Below are 22895 nucleotides of genomic sequence, written 5' to 3'. Positions count from 1 at the left end.
CTGGATGATGAAGGTATTGATGCCATTGACTGGCCCTCTCGTTGCCCTGACCTAAATCCAACTGAGCACCTATGGGACATTATGTATCAGTGCATCCGATGCCACCAAGTACCGCCACAGACTGTCCAGAAGTTCACTGATGCCCTGATCCAGGCCTGGGAGGAGAAACCCCAGGACACCATCCGCTGACTCATCAGGAGCATGCCCAGACATGGTCGGAAGTGCATACAGGCACACAGGAGCCATACACACTACTGAGTCACACTATGAGTTGCCGTAATAAAATTCATGCAACTTGGATCAGCCTGTGATTTCAATTTTTTACTTAGATTTTCGGTGTGATTTCGAATCCAGCCCTCAGTGGGTTGATGATTGTGGTTTCCACTGACCGCTGTTACATCATTTTGCTCTTAACAAATTATACAATGTACATCAGTAAAGATTTTCAGCTTGAATAATTCATCAAGACCTGATGTGTGACTTAAGTATTCCCTTGATATTTTGAGCAGTGTATTATATTACTGAATTAAAATTAGTGATGCATTAATGTGTTCATCACTTCTATTCTGTAGCTGGTAAATGTGGGGATAATTTAAATCACTTTATATACTGCTGGATAGCTTAACCTAGAGTAATACATCATAATTTATTAGTTGATTTATATTTTGTATTAATAATCTAAACGCAAAATTGCTAGTAACTACAGTTATCAAATAAATTTAAATAAAATAAACAATATTTCCCTGTGACAACTGTACTGGAGTACAAGTATAAAGTATCATAAAATGTATATATTCATGCAAAGTACTCAAAATTGTACTTAAATACAGTACTTGAATAAATGTACATTCCACCACTGATCACACTTACTAACCTATAAAAAAAATATTAAAAAGGGACCAAAAAAGGGACAGAGGCATTACTGCAGTTTCAAGCTCTCAGTTTTATTTTAAAACCATCATCAGTAGCACGCAGGAAACAACACCTCATAAATACCTGGTGTGTCAGCTGACTGCAGTTGCAGTAATTGGGCTGCTGATGTCACAGGCTTACACTTCTTACACTGAGGCTGAAATCTGAATGTCATAAAAAAAAGAAAAAGAATCTGGACAGAAGTTGTCTTTATTTTTAAACGTCTTATTTTAAATGGAAAGTTTCAGATCCATGAATGCAACGGTCTAAAAGGAAACCCAATATTCACGCATTCAAGAATGAAATAAAACTATACTTTGAAACACTGAAAGGACTGATGAATCAGAGCCATCAGGCCCATGGTCATCTACAACGCCTTAAAAATCTCTTTTTAATGTAAGTATATGTACCTCTTTTGTTCTTTTCTTAGATGTATTCCTCATGTTTTTGTATGATTACAGATTAAAACATTTTTTAACAGGTCTACTGGAAAAAATGGAGAGCAACTTCTGAAAGTAAAACTGAACAAACTCATCTCTCCCTCCTGTGGGCTGTTTTCACAGCTGACATTTTGGCTCGTCATTGAGATGAAAATTGGAGGTGTAGTTAATCACAATAACAATGGCTGTGATTCACTGAGGTGTTCCAGGTTCAGGCTCCTGGTGGCTCAATGGGACACTTTAAAACAATGGAGCCATCATCAGTGTGATTGGTTACACCTGTGCCTTTGTTGTGGCGTCAAAAAAAAATTATACCTACCATATTCAAGCCTTGTCACAAGTGATGAAAGCACCTGCTAATAGTTATCCAATCACTCAGACATCACAAAGCAGCTGTGGCTGGTTTGTACATTCAGGTGAAGGACTTGGCTGCAGCACAGAGGATGTTACCTGAAATGCTTCAGATGGAGAATGGAGTGGTTGGAGAATGGAGGCTGTGTTTGTTCAAAGCTGTGGCCGTCTTCTGTAATTACTCCGCAGCTGCACTTGAAGCCGTCTTTGTGGTTAGTCAGTGCAATGAAATCCTTCTGATAATTGCTCTCGCTTTCACCAACAGTTTAGCTTTTTACTTTTCAACCATGCTGAGGCTGAACACATTCCTCAAGCGAACGCTGGCAGGTGTGCTCTTCTCACGAGAGGGACAACATGGACACCAGAGCTGCTCCACCTGGGCTTCATCAAAGACCTTCAGAAACAACAGCTGCTCTCCTGTGTGTGGAGGGAGGACTGTGAAGTCGGTGCTGCACGCCGTGCCTGCACTCTGCCGATGTTCAGTGTCTGTTTGTGTGACCATTTTGGCCCTGTCAGCTCAGTGCTGGAACTTCAGACACAGAGTCTCCACCATTACGACTTTATGTGGATGCATCAGACCATTACTGTCCACCTTTCAGACTGTAACTGGCTACTCCACTCAGGTACTTGGAATTGTTTGGGATCTGTCATCACTCATGGGCAGCACCTGAATGTCTCCAGGACTCTTTGTATAAACTGTGGTCAAACTAACCAAAAATGATTGTAAACTTTTTTTTAAATATTATTCCACATGTAAGTTTAACTGGATTTCTACTGCTTGTTTTTATTCTAATAAAATAATTGTGACATTTGCTGAGTCTAACCAAGCACGATGTCTGGCACTAGGGCTGTGTGATTAATCAAATTTGACATGCACCAACGTTACAACATAACTGATCTTATATATATTTGAGTTATTTCTATTTCATAAATGTATACATATTAATCATTCTGTTTCTTTTGTTGCATTTATTTTTCAGTTGAAATATGCTCAAGAAAATCCAGTAAATGGATGTTTGTTGTTTGTTAATGAGTAATCATGATCTTAATAATTCTGATTATGATTTATATCTATAATCAAGCAGCTCGATTACATGTGGGACTATGACCACGTACACCCTCAACTGCACCTCCTCATCGAATGAGCTCAGACAGGTAAAAAGGGAAGTACTTGACACTTTATTGCATCGCTCCACTAATACATAGTGCCCTACTCCCTCAGTAAACCAACAGCTTCCAACAGATGTTGCTAGGATTCAGTGCAGCGTCCTTTGTCAATGCCTCCAGTCAAGAAATCAAAATCTGCTTACAACATGTACAGTATGTGGGTTACAAAAAGTACCTGTAACAACATTGTCCAGTTTTCAAACCCTTTTCACTGGCTCAGGAAAAGCTTAATGTTCAGGGGGGGGAAAGAAATGCAAAAGTTAAGGCTTGATTGCAAAAGCAAGATAAATATTAAACTCAGTATGTGATGGACTTAAAAAAAAGAAAGAAAAGAAAATAAGCAGCTCCTATTCCTTCACTACGCAACCGCGTGTGTACATCAATCTTTCCTTGGCATTTGAAACAAAGACATTTGGGATCACACACACACAGCTGGCATCTGACTTTCTATCTAAATAGACATCTACAATATGACACACTGCCATAAAACTGTGTATATATGCCCCCTTTAGGCCTTGAAGCATCTTCAAACCGCACAATCTACCAGCATCAGTACATGTTTGGCTACAGTGTAGGATTAACATATAAAATATATATGTTTTGGTTTACAACTGCCAAAGCCACTGTAGAGATTTTTGGTTTGACAGGACATTTCAAATGACAGTTCACATTTCAAATCAAAGCATAACTTCGATAATATAAAATTCCTTTAAAAAAAATTAAATATAACAAAAGAAAGAAAGAAGAGCTACAAATGGTCCCAATATTGCAGTGATCGTGGTGGCGAGCTGTGGGCTGGCAACTGGGCGCAACTTCTGCTTCAGTTACGTAACTTCATCTCACTTGAATAACTTCACTTTATATCGTAAATGTAAACTGGAGACCTTAAATCAGCGATAAGGTCTCTCTTTTGAGCAGAGAGGCAACAGAGGTTAACAAAAGAGTCAAACACTAAACTGCACACATAGCTTTAGAGTTTAATGTATAATGTAAAGAGAACGGTAAAAGCAGAAATAGTGTTTTGCAACTAAACAAAATGTAACACTGGTGTAAGTGGCTCAGTAAACGAGGCTCATTCTCGTTATCCAAGCCCACCAAGACCAGAGTTTAAAGTCCGAAACACTGTGTATATGCACAACAACGAGCTTTTGTAACTTATCCAAGAAGATTTTACATAGCAGTGTATGCACAAAAGTTTCTGTGATCTAACGTGATGTTGCTCCTGCAGTAAGTTGTGTGTCCTTCAGAAGAAAGTCCAAGAGAGAAAACTGAGTCAAAACTGGCAAACTGCGCTGCAATTATGAAGAAGCGATGACCTGTGGCTTGGAATGATTTAAGATGGTCGTTTACTTCAACTGTGGAGTAAAGACACTTCAAATGATTAGCTGCCAAAGAAAAATATCCAAACTAAACTATAAATCATTGCACTAAAGAAAAAAAAAAAAAAAAGAGCCAGTGAGGTCTTTAAAACCCAACCTCTGTCAGTCGCTTTAACAGCAGCTCCAAGATGCTCCCAGTGAGACTAATCAGCACAAACATGGAGGGCTTGCTTACAAATATTCAGCATGGATGTAAAAAATAACCCAAAACGGTCACTGTCAGTTGCTACGGCTTCACAAACCCAAAGAAATGGAAGATATGTCGGTGCCAGCCCAGACCTCGCCACCACGTATGTGACAACTTCTCTAACATTAATACGACAATGATGCCAAAAAGTTTCTGAGAAAAGAGACAGTGAGATACAGATAATATGCAACAGTGAGATACACAACTGTCGAGTAAAAGTTTGCATTAAAAAGGGCCGAGACACGAGACACATAAACGGGACATTGTCTTCTCTTGGTTTCTGCATACAGACGCTCCCTCACCGTCTGTACGCGTTTGAATGTGCGTCTGCCGGGCTTTGTTGTTATGTGATGCACGGTGTGGTTCACTCGACGGTCACAGACTTGGCCAGGTTTCTTGGACAGTCCACCTATATTTGAATAGAAGAGGTTGTTTACTATATGACAAACAAGAGGCATGTAAATGGACTATGAACTATCAAGGACAACCGACCAAAATCATAACAAAAACAGCCAGTGATCCGACTTAAAATGCCTAAATCCTCGCTTCTCATCACTCAGACTTCAGATACTTGGACATACTTAGAAAAAAAAAGGAGGGGCGGGAGAACAACAGAGCTGTGTGCACATAAATGTTTGCCTCTCTGTCAGAGCAGCAGATAATTTGGCGCAGTTGTGAAGAATTACTGACTTAAATACAAGAGCTAACTGGGCTGTGCTCTCAGGACGTCTCTCTGAAGTGAAGTGCTCTAAAAGCAGCATCAACACTGGCTATATTTACAAGCTGTACTCCAGCTAAGCTGTTTACTTTGACCTTTGCAGTCCTGCAATACAGCAAAGTCAGTGAAGTATACAAAAGGGACGAGAGCCAGTCCAATCCCGATTAAATAGGAAGCTACATCTAAAAATGGGAAAAGAATAACAACAGTAACACTAATAATATGCTGTGACTCAATTCAAGTTCTTCTGTACTATCTTGAATGCATAGGTGTGTTCACACTAACAATTATGGCAAAATGATGGTGTACTCATAAAGGTGGACACTTGACACTTCTCACCCTCAGTGGTCGCCATCTGAGCTACATAGCGGAAAAAGAGGGACAAACAAACCTTTGAAAACGGCAGCCAAGATAGCTGCAGCAGTTGCGGTTGCTCTGGTAAACAAGCAAACAAGCTGGCAGATATTTTGGCGGTTGACAATTGCGGTCAAATGCTGATAGGAATGCTCCATCAGGCTGCAATTTGCCATTTAAAAAAAGACGAAGCAGTCAAATATTATGATCGTCATTTCCGATAAGTGCACAGTTATGCTCGATTTGTGACAACACCCTACCCTGCTGAAATTCACTCACTTCGTACAAGTGCATTGTGTGCACAACGGAAATCTCTGAATTGAGACGTAGCAATAGTGATAGTTTTTGTTGCTGTTTAAATACCAAATGTCTGAATCTGTGCACACACACACTGAGGTGTTTACATGTAATTGCAATCCTTCCAACGTGGCACTGTCACCTTCACTTCAGTGTTCTGAGTTAGGAAGTTTACATGCTCCGACTGAAGGTTCGGTTACGTGTTTGAGTTAGGAGCACTGTGATCTGCACATATAAACACTGCACGCTGTTTATTTCCTGCGGTGGTTCTAAGTGCCTTTGCCATCGGAGCAGTCATAGGGTACACAGCCAGATAATCAAGGACACTGAGCTCACAGTTACATCGAGTGTAAAAATGCATCTCACTCATAATGAGGTGCAGCTTCTTTTGGACATTTCACCTCTAAATGTCAAAATCATTTTTTCTCAACTTTACTTCATCAGCTTGTACACTCTTATTGTGACTCTTTTCCATTGTGAACAGCATATGTAAACATTGTTGTATTGGTAATACTGAAAGTAGTTACAGTGACGACTGCAGATGCAAATGGAGGAGATGTGGGATTTGAGAAACTGATTATTTTACTGCATTTTTGTGACAGATGAGGTAATTCATCTCATCTGGTAAGACAGTCAGGATTAACAGTTACAGCTAAACCTGGAGGGACGGTACTTACGTCGTAACCTCGGAGGACCGCCAGGTGGAAAGACAGCAGCTGCAGCGGGATGACGCTCAGGATGCCCTGCAGGCAGTCCACACAGTGAGGCACTTTGATGGTGCGGCTGCAGTTCTTGACGGTCTCGTAATCGTCTTTGTCACAGATCACGATGGGGCGGCCCTGTAAATCAAACAAAGCAAATCATCTTTCATTGTGCTCCCAAACCTGGATCTGAAAAATACGTCTCGGTTGATTTTCACACCTCCTAAACCCACATCTGCTGCAGATTACTGACAGAAATGATGTCACGCTGAAACGACCCCACCCTTGTATTTATTGAGGTGAGGGATCAGAGGTGGGGCACAGACAGGACTGTGAAAATTAACCTAACATGCAAAATGTGCTGTATTCATCAAGTGTTCAGGGTGTGAAGAATTTAAAAGCGGATTTGTAGATTCTTCAGATGTTGTGAATCACAACAACAGAAAAACAAAACAAAACAAAACACGCTTGGAATATCAAAATTCAAATGAGTTGTTGAAGGCTCCGTTCAGCATGCAGGCACATCAGATTTGTTTCTCGGATCAAATCTTTAAGGCAGGCTGTCTGCCTTGTTATGTAGAAGTGATAAGATTGTATTTGTGTGTCCAGACATCAGCAACATCTCTGCATGGGTTGCTATGGTAACGACACAGGTGTCAGTAGCTAGTAGCTATGCTGGTGATGTGGCTGTATCTGTCAAGTGCAGAACTCTGTCTGCATCTGTCCGCTAACTGTTGTCCTCCATAGCGCTCTGCTACCAGGGTGTGTGCAGGTATCAGACACTTAAATTTAATTTTTTTTTAAAAACCTTCAAGATAATTTAAAACCAAATTTAAGACTTATCTTTGGACAAATCTTCTTTATCTTTACCTATATTGAAGCATTGCAAGTAAGTATGTTGTTGTATATGTGGTGCAGAGGTACGTGTTATGTAGGGACATGGTATTAGAATGAGTGAGGTTAATCTACGTTATGCTAACAGGTAGGTGTAAGTATAAAGTTACAAGACAGTATTAGGTTCAGAAGTAGCAGGTTAAAATATCTGTAACAATCGAAATGTGGACTTTGATGCAGAACAGCTTGACTCATTTTGACAAAAAGAAATTACAACAATGGATAAATGAACTTAAAGCAGCTGTGCGGAACTTTTTACCATTAATAAAACTGTCCCTAGTTCGTATCACCCCCCCTTGAAGATCTCCATATTTATTTGAACCCAACAGCGACAAAAAAGCCTTTCTCTATATGGCTATTTAGCGTAGCCTCAAAAAAGCCTTTCTCTATATGGCTATTTAGCGTAGCCTCGCGCGGGTCGGACAGCGGGCACTGCTGAACACATAACAGTTTTACCAGTGATGTATCTATAAGGACTTGGTTGTACTTTTGATGTCATGGCGGATAACGAAGGAGCACCATCTAAAAGAAAAAGAACAGAAGAAGGCTAAACGGGACAGTGATAGGGCTCAAGTCCAAACGTGTGTAAACCTCGGTCGGGCATTCACCAAGTGGAGAGAGCTGAGAGATTTGAAAGGTTTTAAAACTGATCCCGAGTTGGCCCTTTTCCTAATTGACAGGTATGCAAGTTTTGTTTTTATTTAGAGAATATACCGCAACTTGTTAGACGTTGTTTCACTTCAATATATGACGACATGGAAGTTATAAGCAAGCTAAATGTAGCTGATGTGAACCGCTTTTGTCTAGTACAACAAACACCACAAAATTCTGTGACTGTGACCATGAACACAAATATACAGCAGGCAGTTGTCCTCAGTTTGTAAGAAATTCAGAGCTACACCAGAACATTTATGAACAGGTCTTACTTTACTACTAACTTGTGTAACGTTAGCATGTTTCCACTAATTACTTGGACTGGCCTAACGTTAGTAGCGTTAGCTTTGCAAGCGAAGGCTGCAGGTAACAGCTTTGCTGTGTTAGGATTAGATCAGAACAGAAACACGACAGGAGAATTTACTGAGTCATTTTGCTGTTTCCACTAATTACTTGGACTGACCTGATGTTAGTTAATCCTCTCGCTCTCCAAAACAAATGCATACGGTAATTGCCAGTTGCAGTCAAGATTTTACGACACCAGGCTGTGGGTGTCATACCGCTTCGACCAAAGGGGCGCTATAATCAACGAAAATGAAAAGTTCCGCACAGCTGCTTTAAATAAAATGTTTGTGTCAATTAAGACCTCACAAATTTAAATTTAAGACTTAATGGTGATTTTAAGGGCTGAATATTTATAAAATTGAGTTTCAGACATTTTAAGACTTTTTAAGGACCTACAGACACCCTGTGCTGGTGGCAGCATAGATGCTGCTCAATTGATACACTATGATAGCGGCAAAATCATCCGGACTGAGATGCACATGTAGAAATCTGAATGTAATCGTATTGTTTGGATATGATTAGCAAAAATTGCATTTTATATGATGATGCTCTAAAATCATGGGGATACAATCTGAATACGCCAAAAAATATCATGTGGGTTGGCAGGCAGAACAAGGCCTAAAGGCTGATCTATGCTTGGGTGCTCAACACTGATGAAGAGTGTCACTCGACAGAAATTATACAGTTGTGCAACGTTTTCAATTTATGCTTCAGCGAAAGTTGCAGTCTCTCCATGATAACCATAGACTCCCTGTGTTTTTTTAAGTTCCCATTTCTATCGCTGTAGAGTAAAGAGTAATCTGCATAGAAATGTTTAAGCTGTTTAAATCACACAAATATCCCACTGTATATATGTGTTGATCTTATCAACATTATATTTATTGATTGATCAGCCCCCTGTCTGTCTGTGAGTGGCAGATTCCCCTCACTTGCTGCAGTGGGTGGGGAAATAAAATCAATAAATCAAACGAGAAATTTAACACAATCACTGCTGATTCCTCCTGTGTGCTAACATTAAAACTGTTCTGGTTCAGTAAATGGCTGCTAACAGTCAGCCTGGTGAATGCAGTTTGGCTGGCCGCTGTCCTCTTAGCTCCCTCGGAGCTGCTGCTGACACACGGCTGCTTCTGTGGACAGTGACACTTAATGCAGATTGGAGTCAGTGTGGATTTAAAAGTACTGACTCCAAGGCAACATTATTAACACTACCAATGATATTGTGCAACAAAGCGACATACAAAGATTCTCCATGTGTGTGACATGAAAGAGAAGTGTCAAGGGACAATTTCTTCCTGTCAAAAATACATCATTTCTGTTGAGCAACACTCTTCAAAAGTGTTGCATGCCCGAGCAAAATTAGGCTTAAGTCAGCTTCCACAGCGTAATGTTGCACATTTGTACAGCATCAGAGACTACATGTTGGCATGTAGAAGAGAGTGTTTCCTGTGCATAGTAGTAAGTGAATAGGGCCAATCACTTGGGTCTAGGGCTGCAACAGAATATTTAAGACTGGGTCATTTCACATTAATATTTTCTCAGTTCAAGTATATCAATTTTTAGGGTATGTCTTACCTGGCGGGCAACAATTTGCTGCAAGGCGTTCTGACATTTGACGTAGGTGTGGTCTCTCATGATGATCATGATGACCGGCATGAGTTTATCCACCAGGGCCAGGGGACCGTGTTTCAGCTCTCCGGCAAGAATGCCCTCTGAATGCATGTACGTGATTTCCTTGATTTTCTACATGAGATGAAAAACACGTACAGATTAAGAAAATCAAAGCTTACGTTAGCAGTCAATATGGTTTACATTTCAAAACATAAAATCTCATTCCATCTCTGTACTAACACTATTCTTCTTAGACTTGAAGTTCCTTTGCTCAGTATTTTATTATTCAAAGAGGAGGATTAAGATGTACAGTCAGAGACAATTATCTACTACAGGAATCCAACATCTTTGGTGTCTTAGAGTACAATGAAATAAGTAAAATATGTCTTGCAGTACAAAGCCCTCCAGAAACACCTGGCAGTATTAATAGTGCTCACATCGGAAGAAAAAAAAAATGTAGACGAAGCTAGCGGAAACAAAAGGTTGTACTTGCTCACCAGTGCTCCTTCCAGGCAGGTAGCATAGTGGTAGCCTCTGCCCATGATCAGTACACTCTTCTGCTGGTACAGCTCTGTTGCCAACTTCTGGATCTCATCATCCAAACTGAGGACCTCCTTAATCAGATCTAACACGGACAGAACAGCAAAACAGATGTGATTGAGGATTTTTTTGGAAAAGCGGCAAAAAAAGGGCAAAAAAAGAAGGAAGGAAAACTGCCCTGCATAATACTGGAGAAAATACGGAGTCAACATGTTGCTGCTGTCACATGCTAGTATATGGACTCATAATGTTGGGCAGGGAGCAGCAGAGAGGCCAGACATTCCTCATTAGTGTACAATTAGTGACATGCCATCATATGCTTTAGATCCGGAGAGGCATGCGAGAGCCTACAGCCAACAGCTCTCTCTTCTCTTCTGATCTCGCTCTCATCACTTAGCTTTCACTTCCAAGGGGATTGTTTGAACAAACAACAAAAATAAAACAGGCTTTGGATGTACTTGATCTTTGCTCCGTGAGCTGGTTTTCCATACATATCCATTTTTAATCTCACATGTGATCTGAATTTCTCTGTTTGAGCACTTGTGCCTTGATTTACCTGGAAGCACTCGCAGTCCCTGGATTATCTCTCGGCGTCTGGGCTGCATGGAAATTCTGTCATCGCACATCAACAGTGCAAACATGATCAGGGCCACAAACTGGCTGGTGTAGGCCTGCAGAGCAAAGAAACAGAGAGTTGTGCTAATGTTAGCGTTGTATCGCAATTCCTGAATCACATTTACATATTTTTCTCATTCACTGATTTATACAGAAAAACTGCTGTTCCTTGACTGATGCATGAATGTAGACATGGTCATAAAACGACCACTGGACGCTGCAATATTGCTTGTTGTGACCTGATTACTTCAGTACAGTAGTTTTCCTGTTTGCAGCTCAATATTGAATACAAAGATCTGCAACCAGATCCTGACTTGAGCCTGTCTTTCAGCAGAGTTCTTGGACTCTGTGCTTCTCGTCTCCCTGTTTTGATAGTGAACTCTGTCTCCAGATAATAATCTGCACCAGATGAGAAATGGAAGGAAAGGTGGGTTTTAGTGCATGCCAAGCAGCATAAAAATGTATGCAGTTCAGCTCACTAAAGCTAGTGCTGCTCATCCTGGAAAACTTGGTGAACAACACACATCACATCAGAGAGCACACCCTCTGATCATTCTGGAAATGTCACCGCTCACAACCCCAGCACATCTCCGTGCCCGCCGTCATTGCCGCCCACTCGCTCTCTCTTTCTCTCTGTTCCTTCATCTCCGAGCACGTTTGGAAGCCTTCCATGCCCATTTGGGAAATTTAATCAGTGCTCGAGAGAAGCCAAGTCATTTCACGGGACCCTCCAGACTCAGAAATGCCAGTGTGCAGGGCCAAGAAAATAGCTGTAAAACCTTTTACACTGTTTTTTTCCCCTCCTGACAGCACGCTAACCACAGTCCCTCAGAACTCTGACAGTCTGTGCTGGCGGGTCAGATGTGGCAACATGTTTAATCCACATAGTAAACTGTGGTGTTTTCTGTGTTCATGTCACCATCTTTTAGTGTTTTTCATGCATGACATGCCAACCGTTACCCTGCAAAGATGACCGCCCGTACATACAGCTGAAACTTGAACACATTTATATCAAACAGACACAGTTGTGAACTAGAAAACTTTGTAGCCCTGTAAATTCCCAATAGATACTGCTACGTAATTCATGAAGCCTCTCTTCCTCCATTCAGTCAGTTGTCCTGCCAGAAGGATTTGCCTTTTGATAGCATCAAAGTATTCTGACTCAGCTTTTTCCATAAATCTTGAATATGATCAAAGGAATTGGAAAAAAGCTCTTTCACTTTTTCTCTTTTCCAGTTCATAAAAAAAAAAATTAATTAGCATGAAACAGAAACATAGAGCCCAAGCAGATGAATTTGGGGTCATTTAGCAGTTGGGTGCGATATGTGTTCTCTAGTGATTTGATGAGCTAGGTTGTGTAGCATTTGGTGGAGTTGGGTGTGGGTGTGTGGCCCAGCCAGCCAAGCAGTAAATGATGGCGTCTCTGAGGCGTGCTCTGGGGCTTTGGAGCAGCGCAAGAGTCCCTGAGCCAAGCCCAAGGGTTGGGCCAGGGAGGGACCTGCTCCACTCTCTCTCTCTCTCTTCACTAGCTGGGGCCGGGGCTCCACTACTTCTCTGCTCTGCTCTGCTTTGAGTCCAAACTGGCAAACCCTTTTGGTTTTGGGAAGCGGGTGGGGGGAGAGGCACAAAACCAAGGATCCTTGCTTTACATGAGTTGAGATGAGAATATCAGGCTTCTTAAACTCCCCGAGGGTTCAGAGTGGAGGAAAATGTCAGCTTCCAGGAGGCGGGGCCAGACTCACAATGGAGTTTTCATCTGGGTTTCATTCAGTGTCAGTGGGCGTTGAGTTCATTTATGAGATGATGCAACAGATCGGTGTACAGTTTCCTCAAACTCAACACAAAAAGGTCAGTTCACCCAAAAAATAAGTATGTGTCCTCTAAACTGGATGCCATCTATCCATGAAGATATTTTTGGGTTGATCTGACGTAAAGTACACCTCTTCACTCAGAGGAAAATGCAGCAGTTCTAATGAACATGTGCTTGTGGCGAGAGAAAAATGGACACATTGTTCCTCTAAACCGAGGAATAAGTTCAGTGGGGCTTGGTGAACAGTATGTAGAAATCTACGTATAAATATCTGCTTGCTGAATACATCTTATCCAAAAGTATTGGCAAACACCCCTTAGTAACATGTTAGACAATTGCAGGTGTACTTCAATTAAAACTAGGGCTCCAACTAACTATCTAACATTCATTTTGCTAGTCTCCTAGGTCAGAAAGTGTCTATAAAATATTGCAAATTCGAAAGGGCCATCCACACCAAGAACGATAACTTCAACAAGGGCTATAACAATAAAGACATGAGCAACCACACTGAGGAACGGTAAGGTTGTGTATGGTGCTGCATGCTCCAGCTGTGTCAGTAGCTTGGGGAAACGAATATCAATGACCTGTTACTGCTGTACGCTGTTTAGAGAAACAAACAAGAAAATGAGTCAACATCAATTTGATGGTATTCTGGGGATTGTCAGTAATGACAAAACAAACTCCAGAGACCCCATCAGTGCCGTAGACCGTCTGGATGTGCCTTATGTCTCAGGTAAAACGATGTTTATTTCTGTGTAATTTACAGCCTAACATTACGTTATATATGCTTCTAGCAAGTTGTGTGCCACAACAACCAAGACGAAGTGATTAAAGTAGACCACCTGGAAAGTGTTTACTTAATGACATGACACCCTGTAAATTGGAATGTATTTTTAATGGCTGTCGGTGTTTCTATTGTTCATCAAATTGCTCTTAAAGTGATCCCAACAATATCGTTCAATACTGTAAATGCACATTTGTAGATGTAGATACTGTAAACATTCCCTGGTTATTGCAGCTTGTTGGAATACATAAAAACAGGCTCACCTTGGTGCTGGCTACTCCAATCTCAGGCCCGGCGTTGATGTGGACTCCACAGTCGGTCTCCCTTGAGATGGAGCTGCCCACTGTGTTGGTGACACCCACAGTCAGAGCTCCTCTCTCCTTACAGTAGCGCAGGGCCATGAGGCTGTCAGCAGTCTCTCCTGGAGAATTGGCAGGAAAATAAAAGCACAACAGTTTATGTGATGTAAGAGTTATGACAGTATAATGATGTTGATTTATTAGTTCGTTAGGAAATGGTTTTTGCACCATGCAGGACTCTGATTTGAAACAGCTTTAGAGAAAACCCCCACAGAAGTATCACACACCCACACTTCTTGAAAAAAAATTATCACACAAAAGAAACACAAACACATTCAGAGGACTACAGCAGAGCAAATACAGAAAACTCAACTGTACTGCACAAGCTTGACTTGACCATTTTTAAGAAAAGATAAATCAGGACGAAGCAGAGAGGCTCCCAGGGATGGAGAGTGGACAAATGGGCAATGTGCATTTGATCAAGACCAGATGACACCGGCCTCCCCACCTGACTGGCTGATGAAGAAGCAGACATCGTCTCGGAAGACGGGAGTGTTCCTATCCAGGAAGTCACTGGCCAGCTCCACCATGACAGGCAGCTCGGTAAGCTCCTCCAGGACCTGGCGGGTCTGAGAAAGCAACAGAGCACTGCTCAGCATCATTCTGTTAAAACAAGCCAGTGGAGCTCGGAGCGGAGAATGTGCCAGCGCACAAACCCCACACCTGTGTCCACAACACAGACATTTCCTCCTAGTCTGATGGATTCAATGTGGATGGCAATACAGACATGTTTCCATTATGTGCATTTCCAACAAAGAAAAAAAAGTATTTGGTTAGAGGCCACTCACCGCTACCCCGGCATGGTAGCTGGTGCCGCAGGCAATAAGGATAAGTCGCCGACACCTCTGGATCTCCTTGATGTGGTCCTTCAGTCCACCCAGTGTCACTGAAAAGCAAACAGATGATCCATCATCCTGCTCCATTAGTTTCCACCTCATTAAAAAGGGGCACAAAGAGCCCACAAGACAATGTTTTAAGAAAACAACCATCTATCTACAAGTTATTTTCACATATTTTGCTTTTTTTTTTTACATGTATATAGCTTGATTAAATCTATTGAACACCAATTTATATCTTGGATACAAACGTAACTCCTCTTGTTTTATGCAGTGTCATGCAGGCAACTGAATACATCAGTGTATTTATATGTGCTTTCCTTCTCAGAAATGCTGAATAGAAGACATTTGAGCATGTGTCTGAGCGACATGCATGAAGGGACAGAGTGGAAAATAGTGCATTAATAGGTGTTTAATTACATCACTGCCCCACTGAGAAAACTAACCTGTGTTGTTGTCAAAGTTGATTCTCCCCCTCATGGTGTTGACCACAGACTCTGGCTGCTCAAAGATCTCCTTCTGCATGAAGGAGCTGTAGTTGCCTGTGGAGGGAGGATCAGAAATCAGGGGAACATTCGTAAAACACTAGTTAAAAAAATAAATAAAGAAATAAATGCCCCTTAAGAACACAGTGATGGACTTTTTATAAAGTGTGAGCCCACATGAGGCAGTCTGAGACGGGTCTTGTTGACAAACATTAAGTACCTGAAAATGCAAACCACAGGCTCCTGGAGGAGTAAGAAAATCTTTACAGTGTTTAACTGATATTTAGACTGTCCTGGAAATGTAGGGAGTTACTGTCTTTTTGTTGCTGTATTAACATATTCAGAGCCACAGGGTAAGTCATCCTTTAAAATGAAGGAAAACAAACATTAGACATGAGGGAGATACTGGTTTTCCATCAATAATAAACTGTGACAGTGAAATATACGACCGTTTTTCAGCCTGCTGCTGACAGCAATTTGGGTCATGCAAATTAGGTTATTCAGCAGAAAGGCTCCAGAAACTGAAACGGAGGAGAGAGGCTGAGTAATGACAGGACCACAAAGGAATGTTGAGAGCAGCCAACATAAGTTTACCTCTGCCCTCTGCTGGATTACAGAGGAAGAGTCGCGGAGAAAAAGGAAATACAAAAATCCCCATTTTTCATTGTGTGGATGACAATGAGGTTCAACTGTTGTCTTTCACCTTTAAGTGTGTTTACATACATATTGGATGAACAGTATTCACTGTCCACAAAGTCCACCAATTTAAGGACATAGCAGCAATATAATGCAAAGTATTTTCAATATGATTAATACATTTCGGTCTCCTTTAGAGCTGCACCCATTAGGCTATGTGCTGGTTCCAGCTTCTCACATTTGCGGCTCCTTTTTGTCATATGACCGTAATATTTTTAAGTTTTGGATTGTTGGTCAGATAAACAAAGTTAAAGACATCACTTTGGGCTCTGGGAAGTAAAAGGCTGTTTTTCAGCAAATCTTATCAACTTTTCATGTACTGAAAAAGTAATAAAGAAAATATTTGGCAGATTAATCAATAACAAAAAATCCATTTATTCACTCTCTTTATAAGAGTGATGTGAGAGGATCAATACCTCTCTAGGGCGAAGTATCAGTATTTGATATTAAGATATCAATCGAAATAACCCAGTACTAAGTAGTATCGAACCTTCTCCAGTCAAACAATACCTGTATTCAGTCCTTTTTGTGGCCAGATCTAGAAAAAAATTACTATTTGTACGACTTTGCTTGCAGCCAATCACTGCAAGCGTTCTTCAATTTCATGCGATGTGCAGTTGGCCCAATACCACAGCAGCTACAGTCTGTGGCGTGGTGAAGTTGCGGGTGGTGTATTTGACAGAGCTGGCACTTCAGTGTGCTGAGATGCAACCAAAACGTTGGAATCTAACTTGCTGATTATTTCAGGTAAGATAGGTGGGTAACTTACTGGACTAAATTACTCATCTTTTGTGTGTTAAAACAATAGGCTATAAAAATAAAACCCACTGGTTTGTGCCCCCCTGTTTTACAGCCTCGAGTCTGGCGTTTTGGCTGTTGCTTTTTTTTTTTTTTTTTTTTGTAGCCAAAGGTGGCCATATTTGGGCAAGAGGCTGAAGCTGTGGAGGAGCGAGGGGTGGATCTGGCTGAAAAGCCGAGGCGACTATCGGCAGACAACCTGTCACCCCAAGTGGCCCGCCGTTACCTATACGCAACTTTAACCCTTTTTAAAATGCAAGTTAAGTGAGCTGGGTGATTACATAAAAATTCACCCCCCGTACAGTTTTCATGAATGTTGAAATTAGCTATAGAGACCAAAACCATGTTTTTGTAACAGGCTGTAAACATTTTTATTTCTGCTGTAAAGTTGGGCATTTTCACATTGGGTTCTATGGGGACTGACTCACTTCTGGAGCCAGCTTCAAGGTGCCATTCAAAGAACTGCAGTTTTTGCCCTTCTGTTATGGCTTCATTTGTTAGCCCCAGAGGAGTACTGGTATTGGTACTGCTACCATAATTTTTTAAACAATACCAAGCCCTGTAACTGTAGGAGAAATATGAGGCCACAGCTAACAGTCTGTTAACTTAACACAAAGACTGGAAACAGGGGAAAGAGCGAGCGTGGCCCTCTGAGTAACAGAATCTACTTTCCAACACTAAAGCTCACAACTGAACATGTTACATCTTGTTTGTTGATCTGCTTAGAAAAAATTATGTTTTAAAATGACAATTAATCCTTTAATGGGAGGTTGTGTGCCAGAGTGTGTCTTGGCTGAAAAAAGTCACCAGGCAAACAGCAGTGACTCTGGGAAGTTTTTGGTCCCAGCCAAGAAAACAGTTTTGAAACATGAGAATTAATCTTCTCATCTAACTCGCGACAAGAAAGCGATAAAGCATAATACCCAAAATGTCTAACCATTTGTTTAATTTGGGGAACTCTGTATGAAAAGTATAGTACTCCCTACACTGCTCATAATATGTGAATGTAAAAACTCTCAAATCAAAAATGATCACTTTAACCTTATTAACCTTGGTTAAACTTCCTGTTAAAATCCTGTGTGTTAGCGTATGCAAAGAGAAGGAAGGTGAGGGAGAAAAAGACCTGCAACACAGGGGTCATTTTAATGACAGTGGCTTCCCTGGGGGGCCAACTGATCCAGCAGGGTTGTAACTAGCTGGATGATAACAAGAATAGCCTATGGGCTGGATGTTAACAGCCAGCTCAGCCATATAAGCTGCCAGTCTCCCAGTAAGATTTACACAATAATAACAGGGTTAAGGACATAATTATAAGGCAGTTCACTAATGATTTATTTCCAAATATGTGCAGGAGAAATGTATGGTGGGGAGAAAATGACAAGAACCAAGGCTGACCTTCCACTTACCCTTCATAATCTGCTGCAGCTCCATCTGCAGGGTCTGGATGGCACGGGCTGGATAGTCCCCGGTCTTGCGTTTCATCCTGTGGATGGACAGCCGGCCGTCACTCACGGCAGCCACGTCGTCATCCTCCAGGAAGATCACACGGTTTGTGTGCTCAATCACTGCGCTGTTGTAATGAGAGAAATGGACAAATAAAAAACACACATCAAACACTCCACAGATAAAACTGAGATGTATGGGACTGTGGATGATTTCAGGATGCTGTAAAAGGTGGATGCAAGGACACAGGTATCTGCTTACCTTGCATCAGAGGCAAAGTAGTACTCCACAGCTTTCTCATCCACAGGGAACAGGCAGGTGTCCTGGTCCGTCCTGGGCAGGGCAGTACAGCCCTTCTTGTCTTTAGCTGTTGAGGTAAAAACAAAAAGAAGAACTGGGCCTTAGTCACACTTCTTGTGCAATCACACCTGGACAAATTAGACAAACAAAAACTTAAACTTACAGGAACGGTAGAGCACAGGAATATGATCAGTAGACAGCTTGTGATCACTCCTAACTCCAATCAGCAGGGGACTCCCCCTCCTGCACAGCAACATTTTTATGAGCCAACAATACTTCAATCTGCAATAACTCACAACAGTTTGACAGCATCAGTAAGCATATACCTTGTGACGACAGCCTCTCCAGGGTAGTGGACACTCTTGAAGACAAGGGCAAAAGCTCCCTCCTGGCAGGTGCAATAACAAACACATCAGACAGGCTCTTTTATCTGCTCATCATATCAGAAGCAGCCGTGTGCATGAGTCCTTACCAGCTGCTGGGTCACCCGCTCCACAAGTGTAGCGAAACTGATGTCATCACTCTCCCGGTTGTCAAACATGTACTTCACCAGCTTGGCAATAGACTCTGTGTCAGTCTCTGACTCAAACTCATAGCCTTTGCTCTCCTGTGGCAAGGGAGGGAGAGAGGGAGTTAGTCCTGTCTCCTGTCAGAGAGATCAAAAGAGGTCTAAAATAGCTTATAAAAAATATTTACTCACCAAGAATTTCCTCAGGTCTTTGTAGTTGGTAATAATTCCATTGTGGATGACAATGAACTCTGCAGACCAGACAGATTATCAGAAACTTTAAGATATCAAGACACCTGCAACCAGGTCAAAAAACAGTGAGCGATTTGCTATCTTTCCATCTTTAAACACAACTGACCATTACTCTTGTCAGATCTATGTGGATGGCTGTTGACAGGGCTTGGCACACCATGGGTGGCCCAGCGGGTGTGAGCAATGCCGAGGTGAACATCAAACTCCACATCTAGGTCAATATCCTGCTGCTCTGAAAGTCAAACAAACACATGCCAATATAGACGACATTTTGTACCACAGTTGCACCACAGTATACAGCATGACACGTCGACATGGTTTCATTTGTTAATGGCTGATTCGTGGCACTTGGCTTACTGTTGATCTCCTCATCAAGAGCCTTCACTTTTCCACGTTGCTTGATCAGCTGGATGCTTTTGGCATTTTGCTCCCAGTCCTTGCCATTGCCACCGTCAATTCCCACACCTAACAAAATAAGAAAAAGAAATAGCATGAGAATAACAGTGATCATAAGTCCTTCAGCATAAAAAAAAACTACAGCGCTGTTACCACTTTTCAGGTAATGTCCTGTTTTGTGGTCTAATGTCAGAACAGAAGTCCAACACAACAAGCTGCTACACTCAACTAATACATAGGAAAAAAGCATGAAGACTTGCGTCCCATTAGTGGTGCAGTAAGTCTAACCCAGCATCATACAGTTATGGCTGTTCAATTATTCACAGTGAACAACAGTCTTGCTTTATGTTCCAAACTCATTAGAGCAAATAAACAAAACATTGAGTGTGACTGAGAAGACGTTCTTGTGTTGCATTACTGTTGTTGAACCTAATGTGAATACTATCAGCAATTTGGTGGCATTATTAGAATAACTGTCCTGGAGGCAGACAGTCAGGGACAGTGAAGGACAGAGGACAGATAAAAACAGTTTTGTAGATATGAGCATTCTCCATCTCGCTCACCAGCTGAGTCGTAGCCTCTGTACTCCAAACGGCGCAGACCTTTGAGGAGTATTTCAAGGATCTCACGGCGATTCCTTGGCACATGGTAGTTGAGATAGGCGAAGATTCCTGGGGAGAGGAAGGAACAAAAGGTCAAGATTCAGTGCTGGTTTTCTATATAACGAATTTCAGGCTTCTAAAGCAGATTTCTGTTCATGTCTTTCTTTAGAAGTATGCTTTAGAAGTGCAGCTGGAGGCAAAGATTGATTGAAATGCCTGTCAACAGTGGTGCATCCATGTTAAAGTGTTAGCTAGCTGTCAATTCAGTGCTGTTTTGCTGCTGATTCTGACTGCTTAATGCTGTTGCAGTCCTGCACCTCTAGTATCACCCAAATGAGTCTGGACCACTGCATGTGGATTTAAGTAAGTACATAAGTAAGTAACATTTATTTCTACAGCACTTTCCTGTTCTTATTCCTTTAAGGGTCACTGTAACTGATTACAGCAATAACCATTGTGTAATACTATACACCATGAAAGTGATCTCATACTGTTGCAATCCTAAATATAAAATATATATCAGGATTTGACAAATGTGCGCAAAAAACAGAAAATATTATGTGTTCTACTGTCATTACATAAGGCAAAACCTTTCTTGGATTTGTTTATTTGTACAACTGAATTTTGTCAAACCAAAACATGCTATATTCATACTGTCACAATACAATTCCACCAGAAGTTAATATTGTAATAATATTGCCTTTCCGATCTCCACTAATGACAAGAATGAATGTAGAGGCGGCTGCTGAAACCAAGAAGAATGTAATGTGATTCCTTCAGAAGTGGGACAAGCATTACTTAGTCATGTCACAGCCTCTACTATTTCCTCGACTAAAAATAAAAAAGAAACCAGTCTTACAAGAGCACTGGAAAAACAGTTTTCTGTGTGGGCAGTAAGACCTGCTTACAGACAATGGGGTATATCTATAGACTCGGCATTTCGCAAGCTGATATTTCTGCCTGGGGAGGAGGGAGGAGTGTCACAGCGACACAAGAAATCTCATTCAAGATGTTCTGGTTTTGGTCTTGGTCCAAGATGCTTGTGTATAACTATGACTGACAATTAAAACCATCTTTGCAAAAATCTGCACATCATTTTAAGACATTTACAATGTCACTGTGTAAATTTGACTGAAATTAGTCTGTGTACAACTGACTCAAACACTATTATTGTGCAACAACAGATCCATATGAATCAAGACTTAAGCAATTCAATGATAAATCCCAGCAATAATTAACAGTCTTTCCTGCAGATATTTGGCATCCACAGCCAGTGCAATCTTTACCCAGTGAATAACTCTCACTGACAGGAGTGTCACCTTAATTATCCAGAGGGGAGGCATGAAATACAGCCCTGTTACACAGCTAAGCACCAACAGATAAATGCAAATATAGAGCCAGAGGGCTGCCTGGTTCAACAGAGCATTCATTCAGAAAGGCAGGTGATGGAAGAAGGCAGTGGGGGGAAAAAATTACCAAGGAAAATGTTGCAGCAAGTAGGCGCACAGAGCATAAGACTGACCTTTGCTTAACAAACAGCAAAGTGACATACTGTTTTGACGATAGATGTTAATAGAGAAGTATTTGTTTAGATAGCCTAAGAATAACAACTGGTCTATCTGGTCTTGATAGGTGAGATTATAGTGACAGTGATGGGAGACAGAGAAGCATCAGTTATCAGGCGTGACTAAAGGAGACAGACAATGTGGGGCAGGGGTAGATATTATCCAAAAATACTACAATTCCCAAACTGAGAAAAGCAAATCTTTTCCAGGAACTTTCTCAATAGAAGTTTAACCTTAGTGCAGTATGATGGCGACACACGAGTGTTACATCCAACCAAAGGACACCTCTTTTCACGCTTCCATTTTTTAAGCACAAAACATATCTGAAAGACTCTAATTAAACATAATGCCAGTATCAAGTCGCAGCTAGTCCACACGTTTAACGCTAGATAGACAAACCGGTGTGACAGAGGTTTGATGGAAAGTTACGCGATGGACGTAATGTTACCGCAAACCACGCAACCTGCGTTAGCAGGAAGAAACATTTTAACGTTACTCCCAGATATCGTCTTGCCATTAGACACTGTTAGATTCAAATAAACAGAAAGGACGTACAGTTAAACGAAACGGCGGTTGCTTCATATTTGGCTGGCTAACAGCATCAGCAGCACCAGCTCATGCTCGCTAACTCCGGTTAGCCACCCTTAGCTAATATCATGACTAGCGCCTTTAGCCGACCCTAATGATGCTAGCAGTATTTCACAGTAGATTATTCGCCGTCCTCGTAAATAAAGGATAAGATATAATTCCTGTGTAATAATATAAAGATATAATTTCTTCAGTACTTACCACACATGTCTACAGTTTGGCTGCCAGTTACAGCTACTCGGGTAGCTGGGAACGCCTGTCAAATATGCTTCGCCCCCTCTCCTGTTCGCACTGACTCAGAGCCAACCGCC

At 41.4% G+C, this 22895-nt stretch overlaps 1 protein-coding gene and 1 long non-coding RNA gene across 2 annotated transcripts; one reads left to right on the top strand and one right to left on the bottom strand.

Moving 5' to 3' along the window:
- Positions 1 to 937: 937 nt before the first annotated feature.
- LOC126393962 (uncharacterized) lies at positions 938 to 3175 on the top strand. The gene is made up of 2 exons (XR_007570323.1): positions 938 to 1877; positions 1969 to 3175. It is a non-coding gene; the product is annotated as an uncharacterized LOC126393962 (long non-coding RNA).
- On the bottom strand, positions 2870 to 22895 carry LOC126393961 (glutamine--fructose-6-phosphate aminotransferase [isomerizing] 1). Its single transcript, XM_050050429.1, has 19 exons — positions 22786 to 22895; positions 20393 to 20500; positions 19791 to 19898; positions 19540 to 19665; positions 19374 to 19432; positions 19146 to 19280; positions 19000 to 19061; positions 18837 to 18916; positions 18635 to 18740; positions 18337 to 18500; positions 15398 to 15493; positions 14904 to 15001; positions 14564 to 14684; positions 14020 to 14177; positions 11104 to 11218; positions 10505 to 10632; positions 9972 to 10139; positions 6483 to 6644; positions 2870 to 4845 (listed from the first exon to the last, which is right to left on the bottom strand). Exons 1-19 carry the CDS (start codon positions 22790 to 22792, stop codon positions 4801 to 4803), a joined length of 2046 nt encoding a protein of 681 aa, XP_049906386.1. The 5' UTR covers positions 22793 to 22895; the 3' UTR covers positions 2870 to 4800.

This window comes from Epinephelus moara, chromosome 8, assembly GCF_006386435.1.
Source record: "Epinephelus moara isolate mb chromosome 8, YSFRI_EMoa_1.0, whole genome shotgun sequence".
Lineage (NCBI taxonomy): Eukaryota > Metazoa > Chordata > Actinopteri > Perciformes > Serranidae > Epinephelus > Epinephelus moara.
This window is presented reverse-complemented; position numbering and strand designations above follow the sequence as displayed.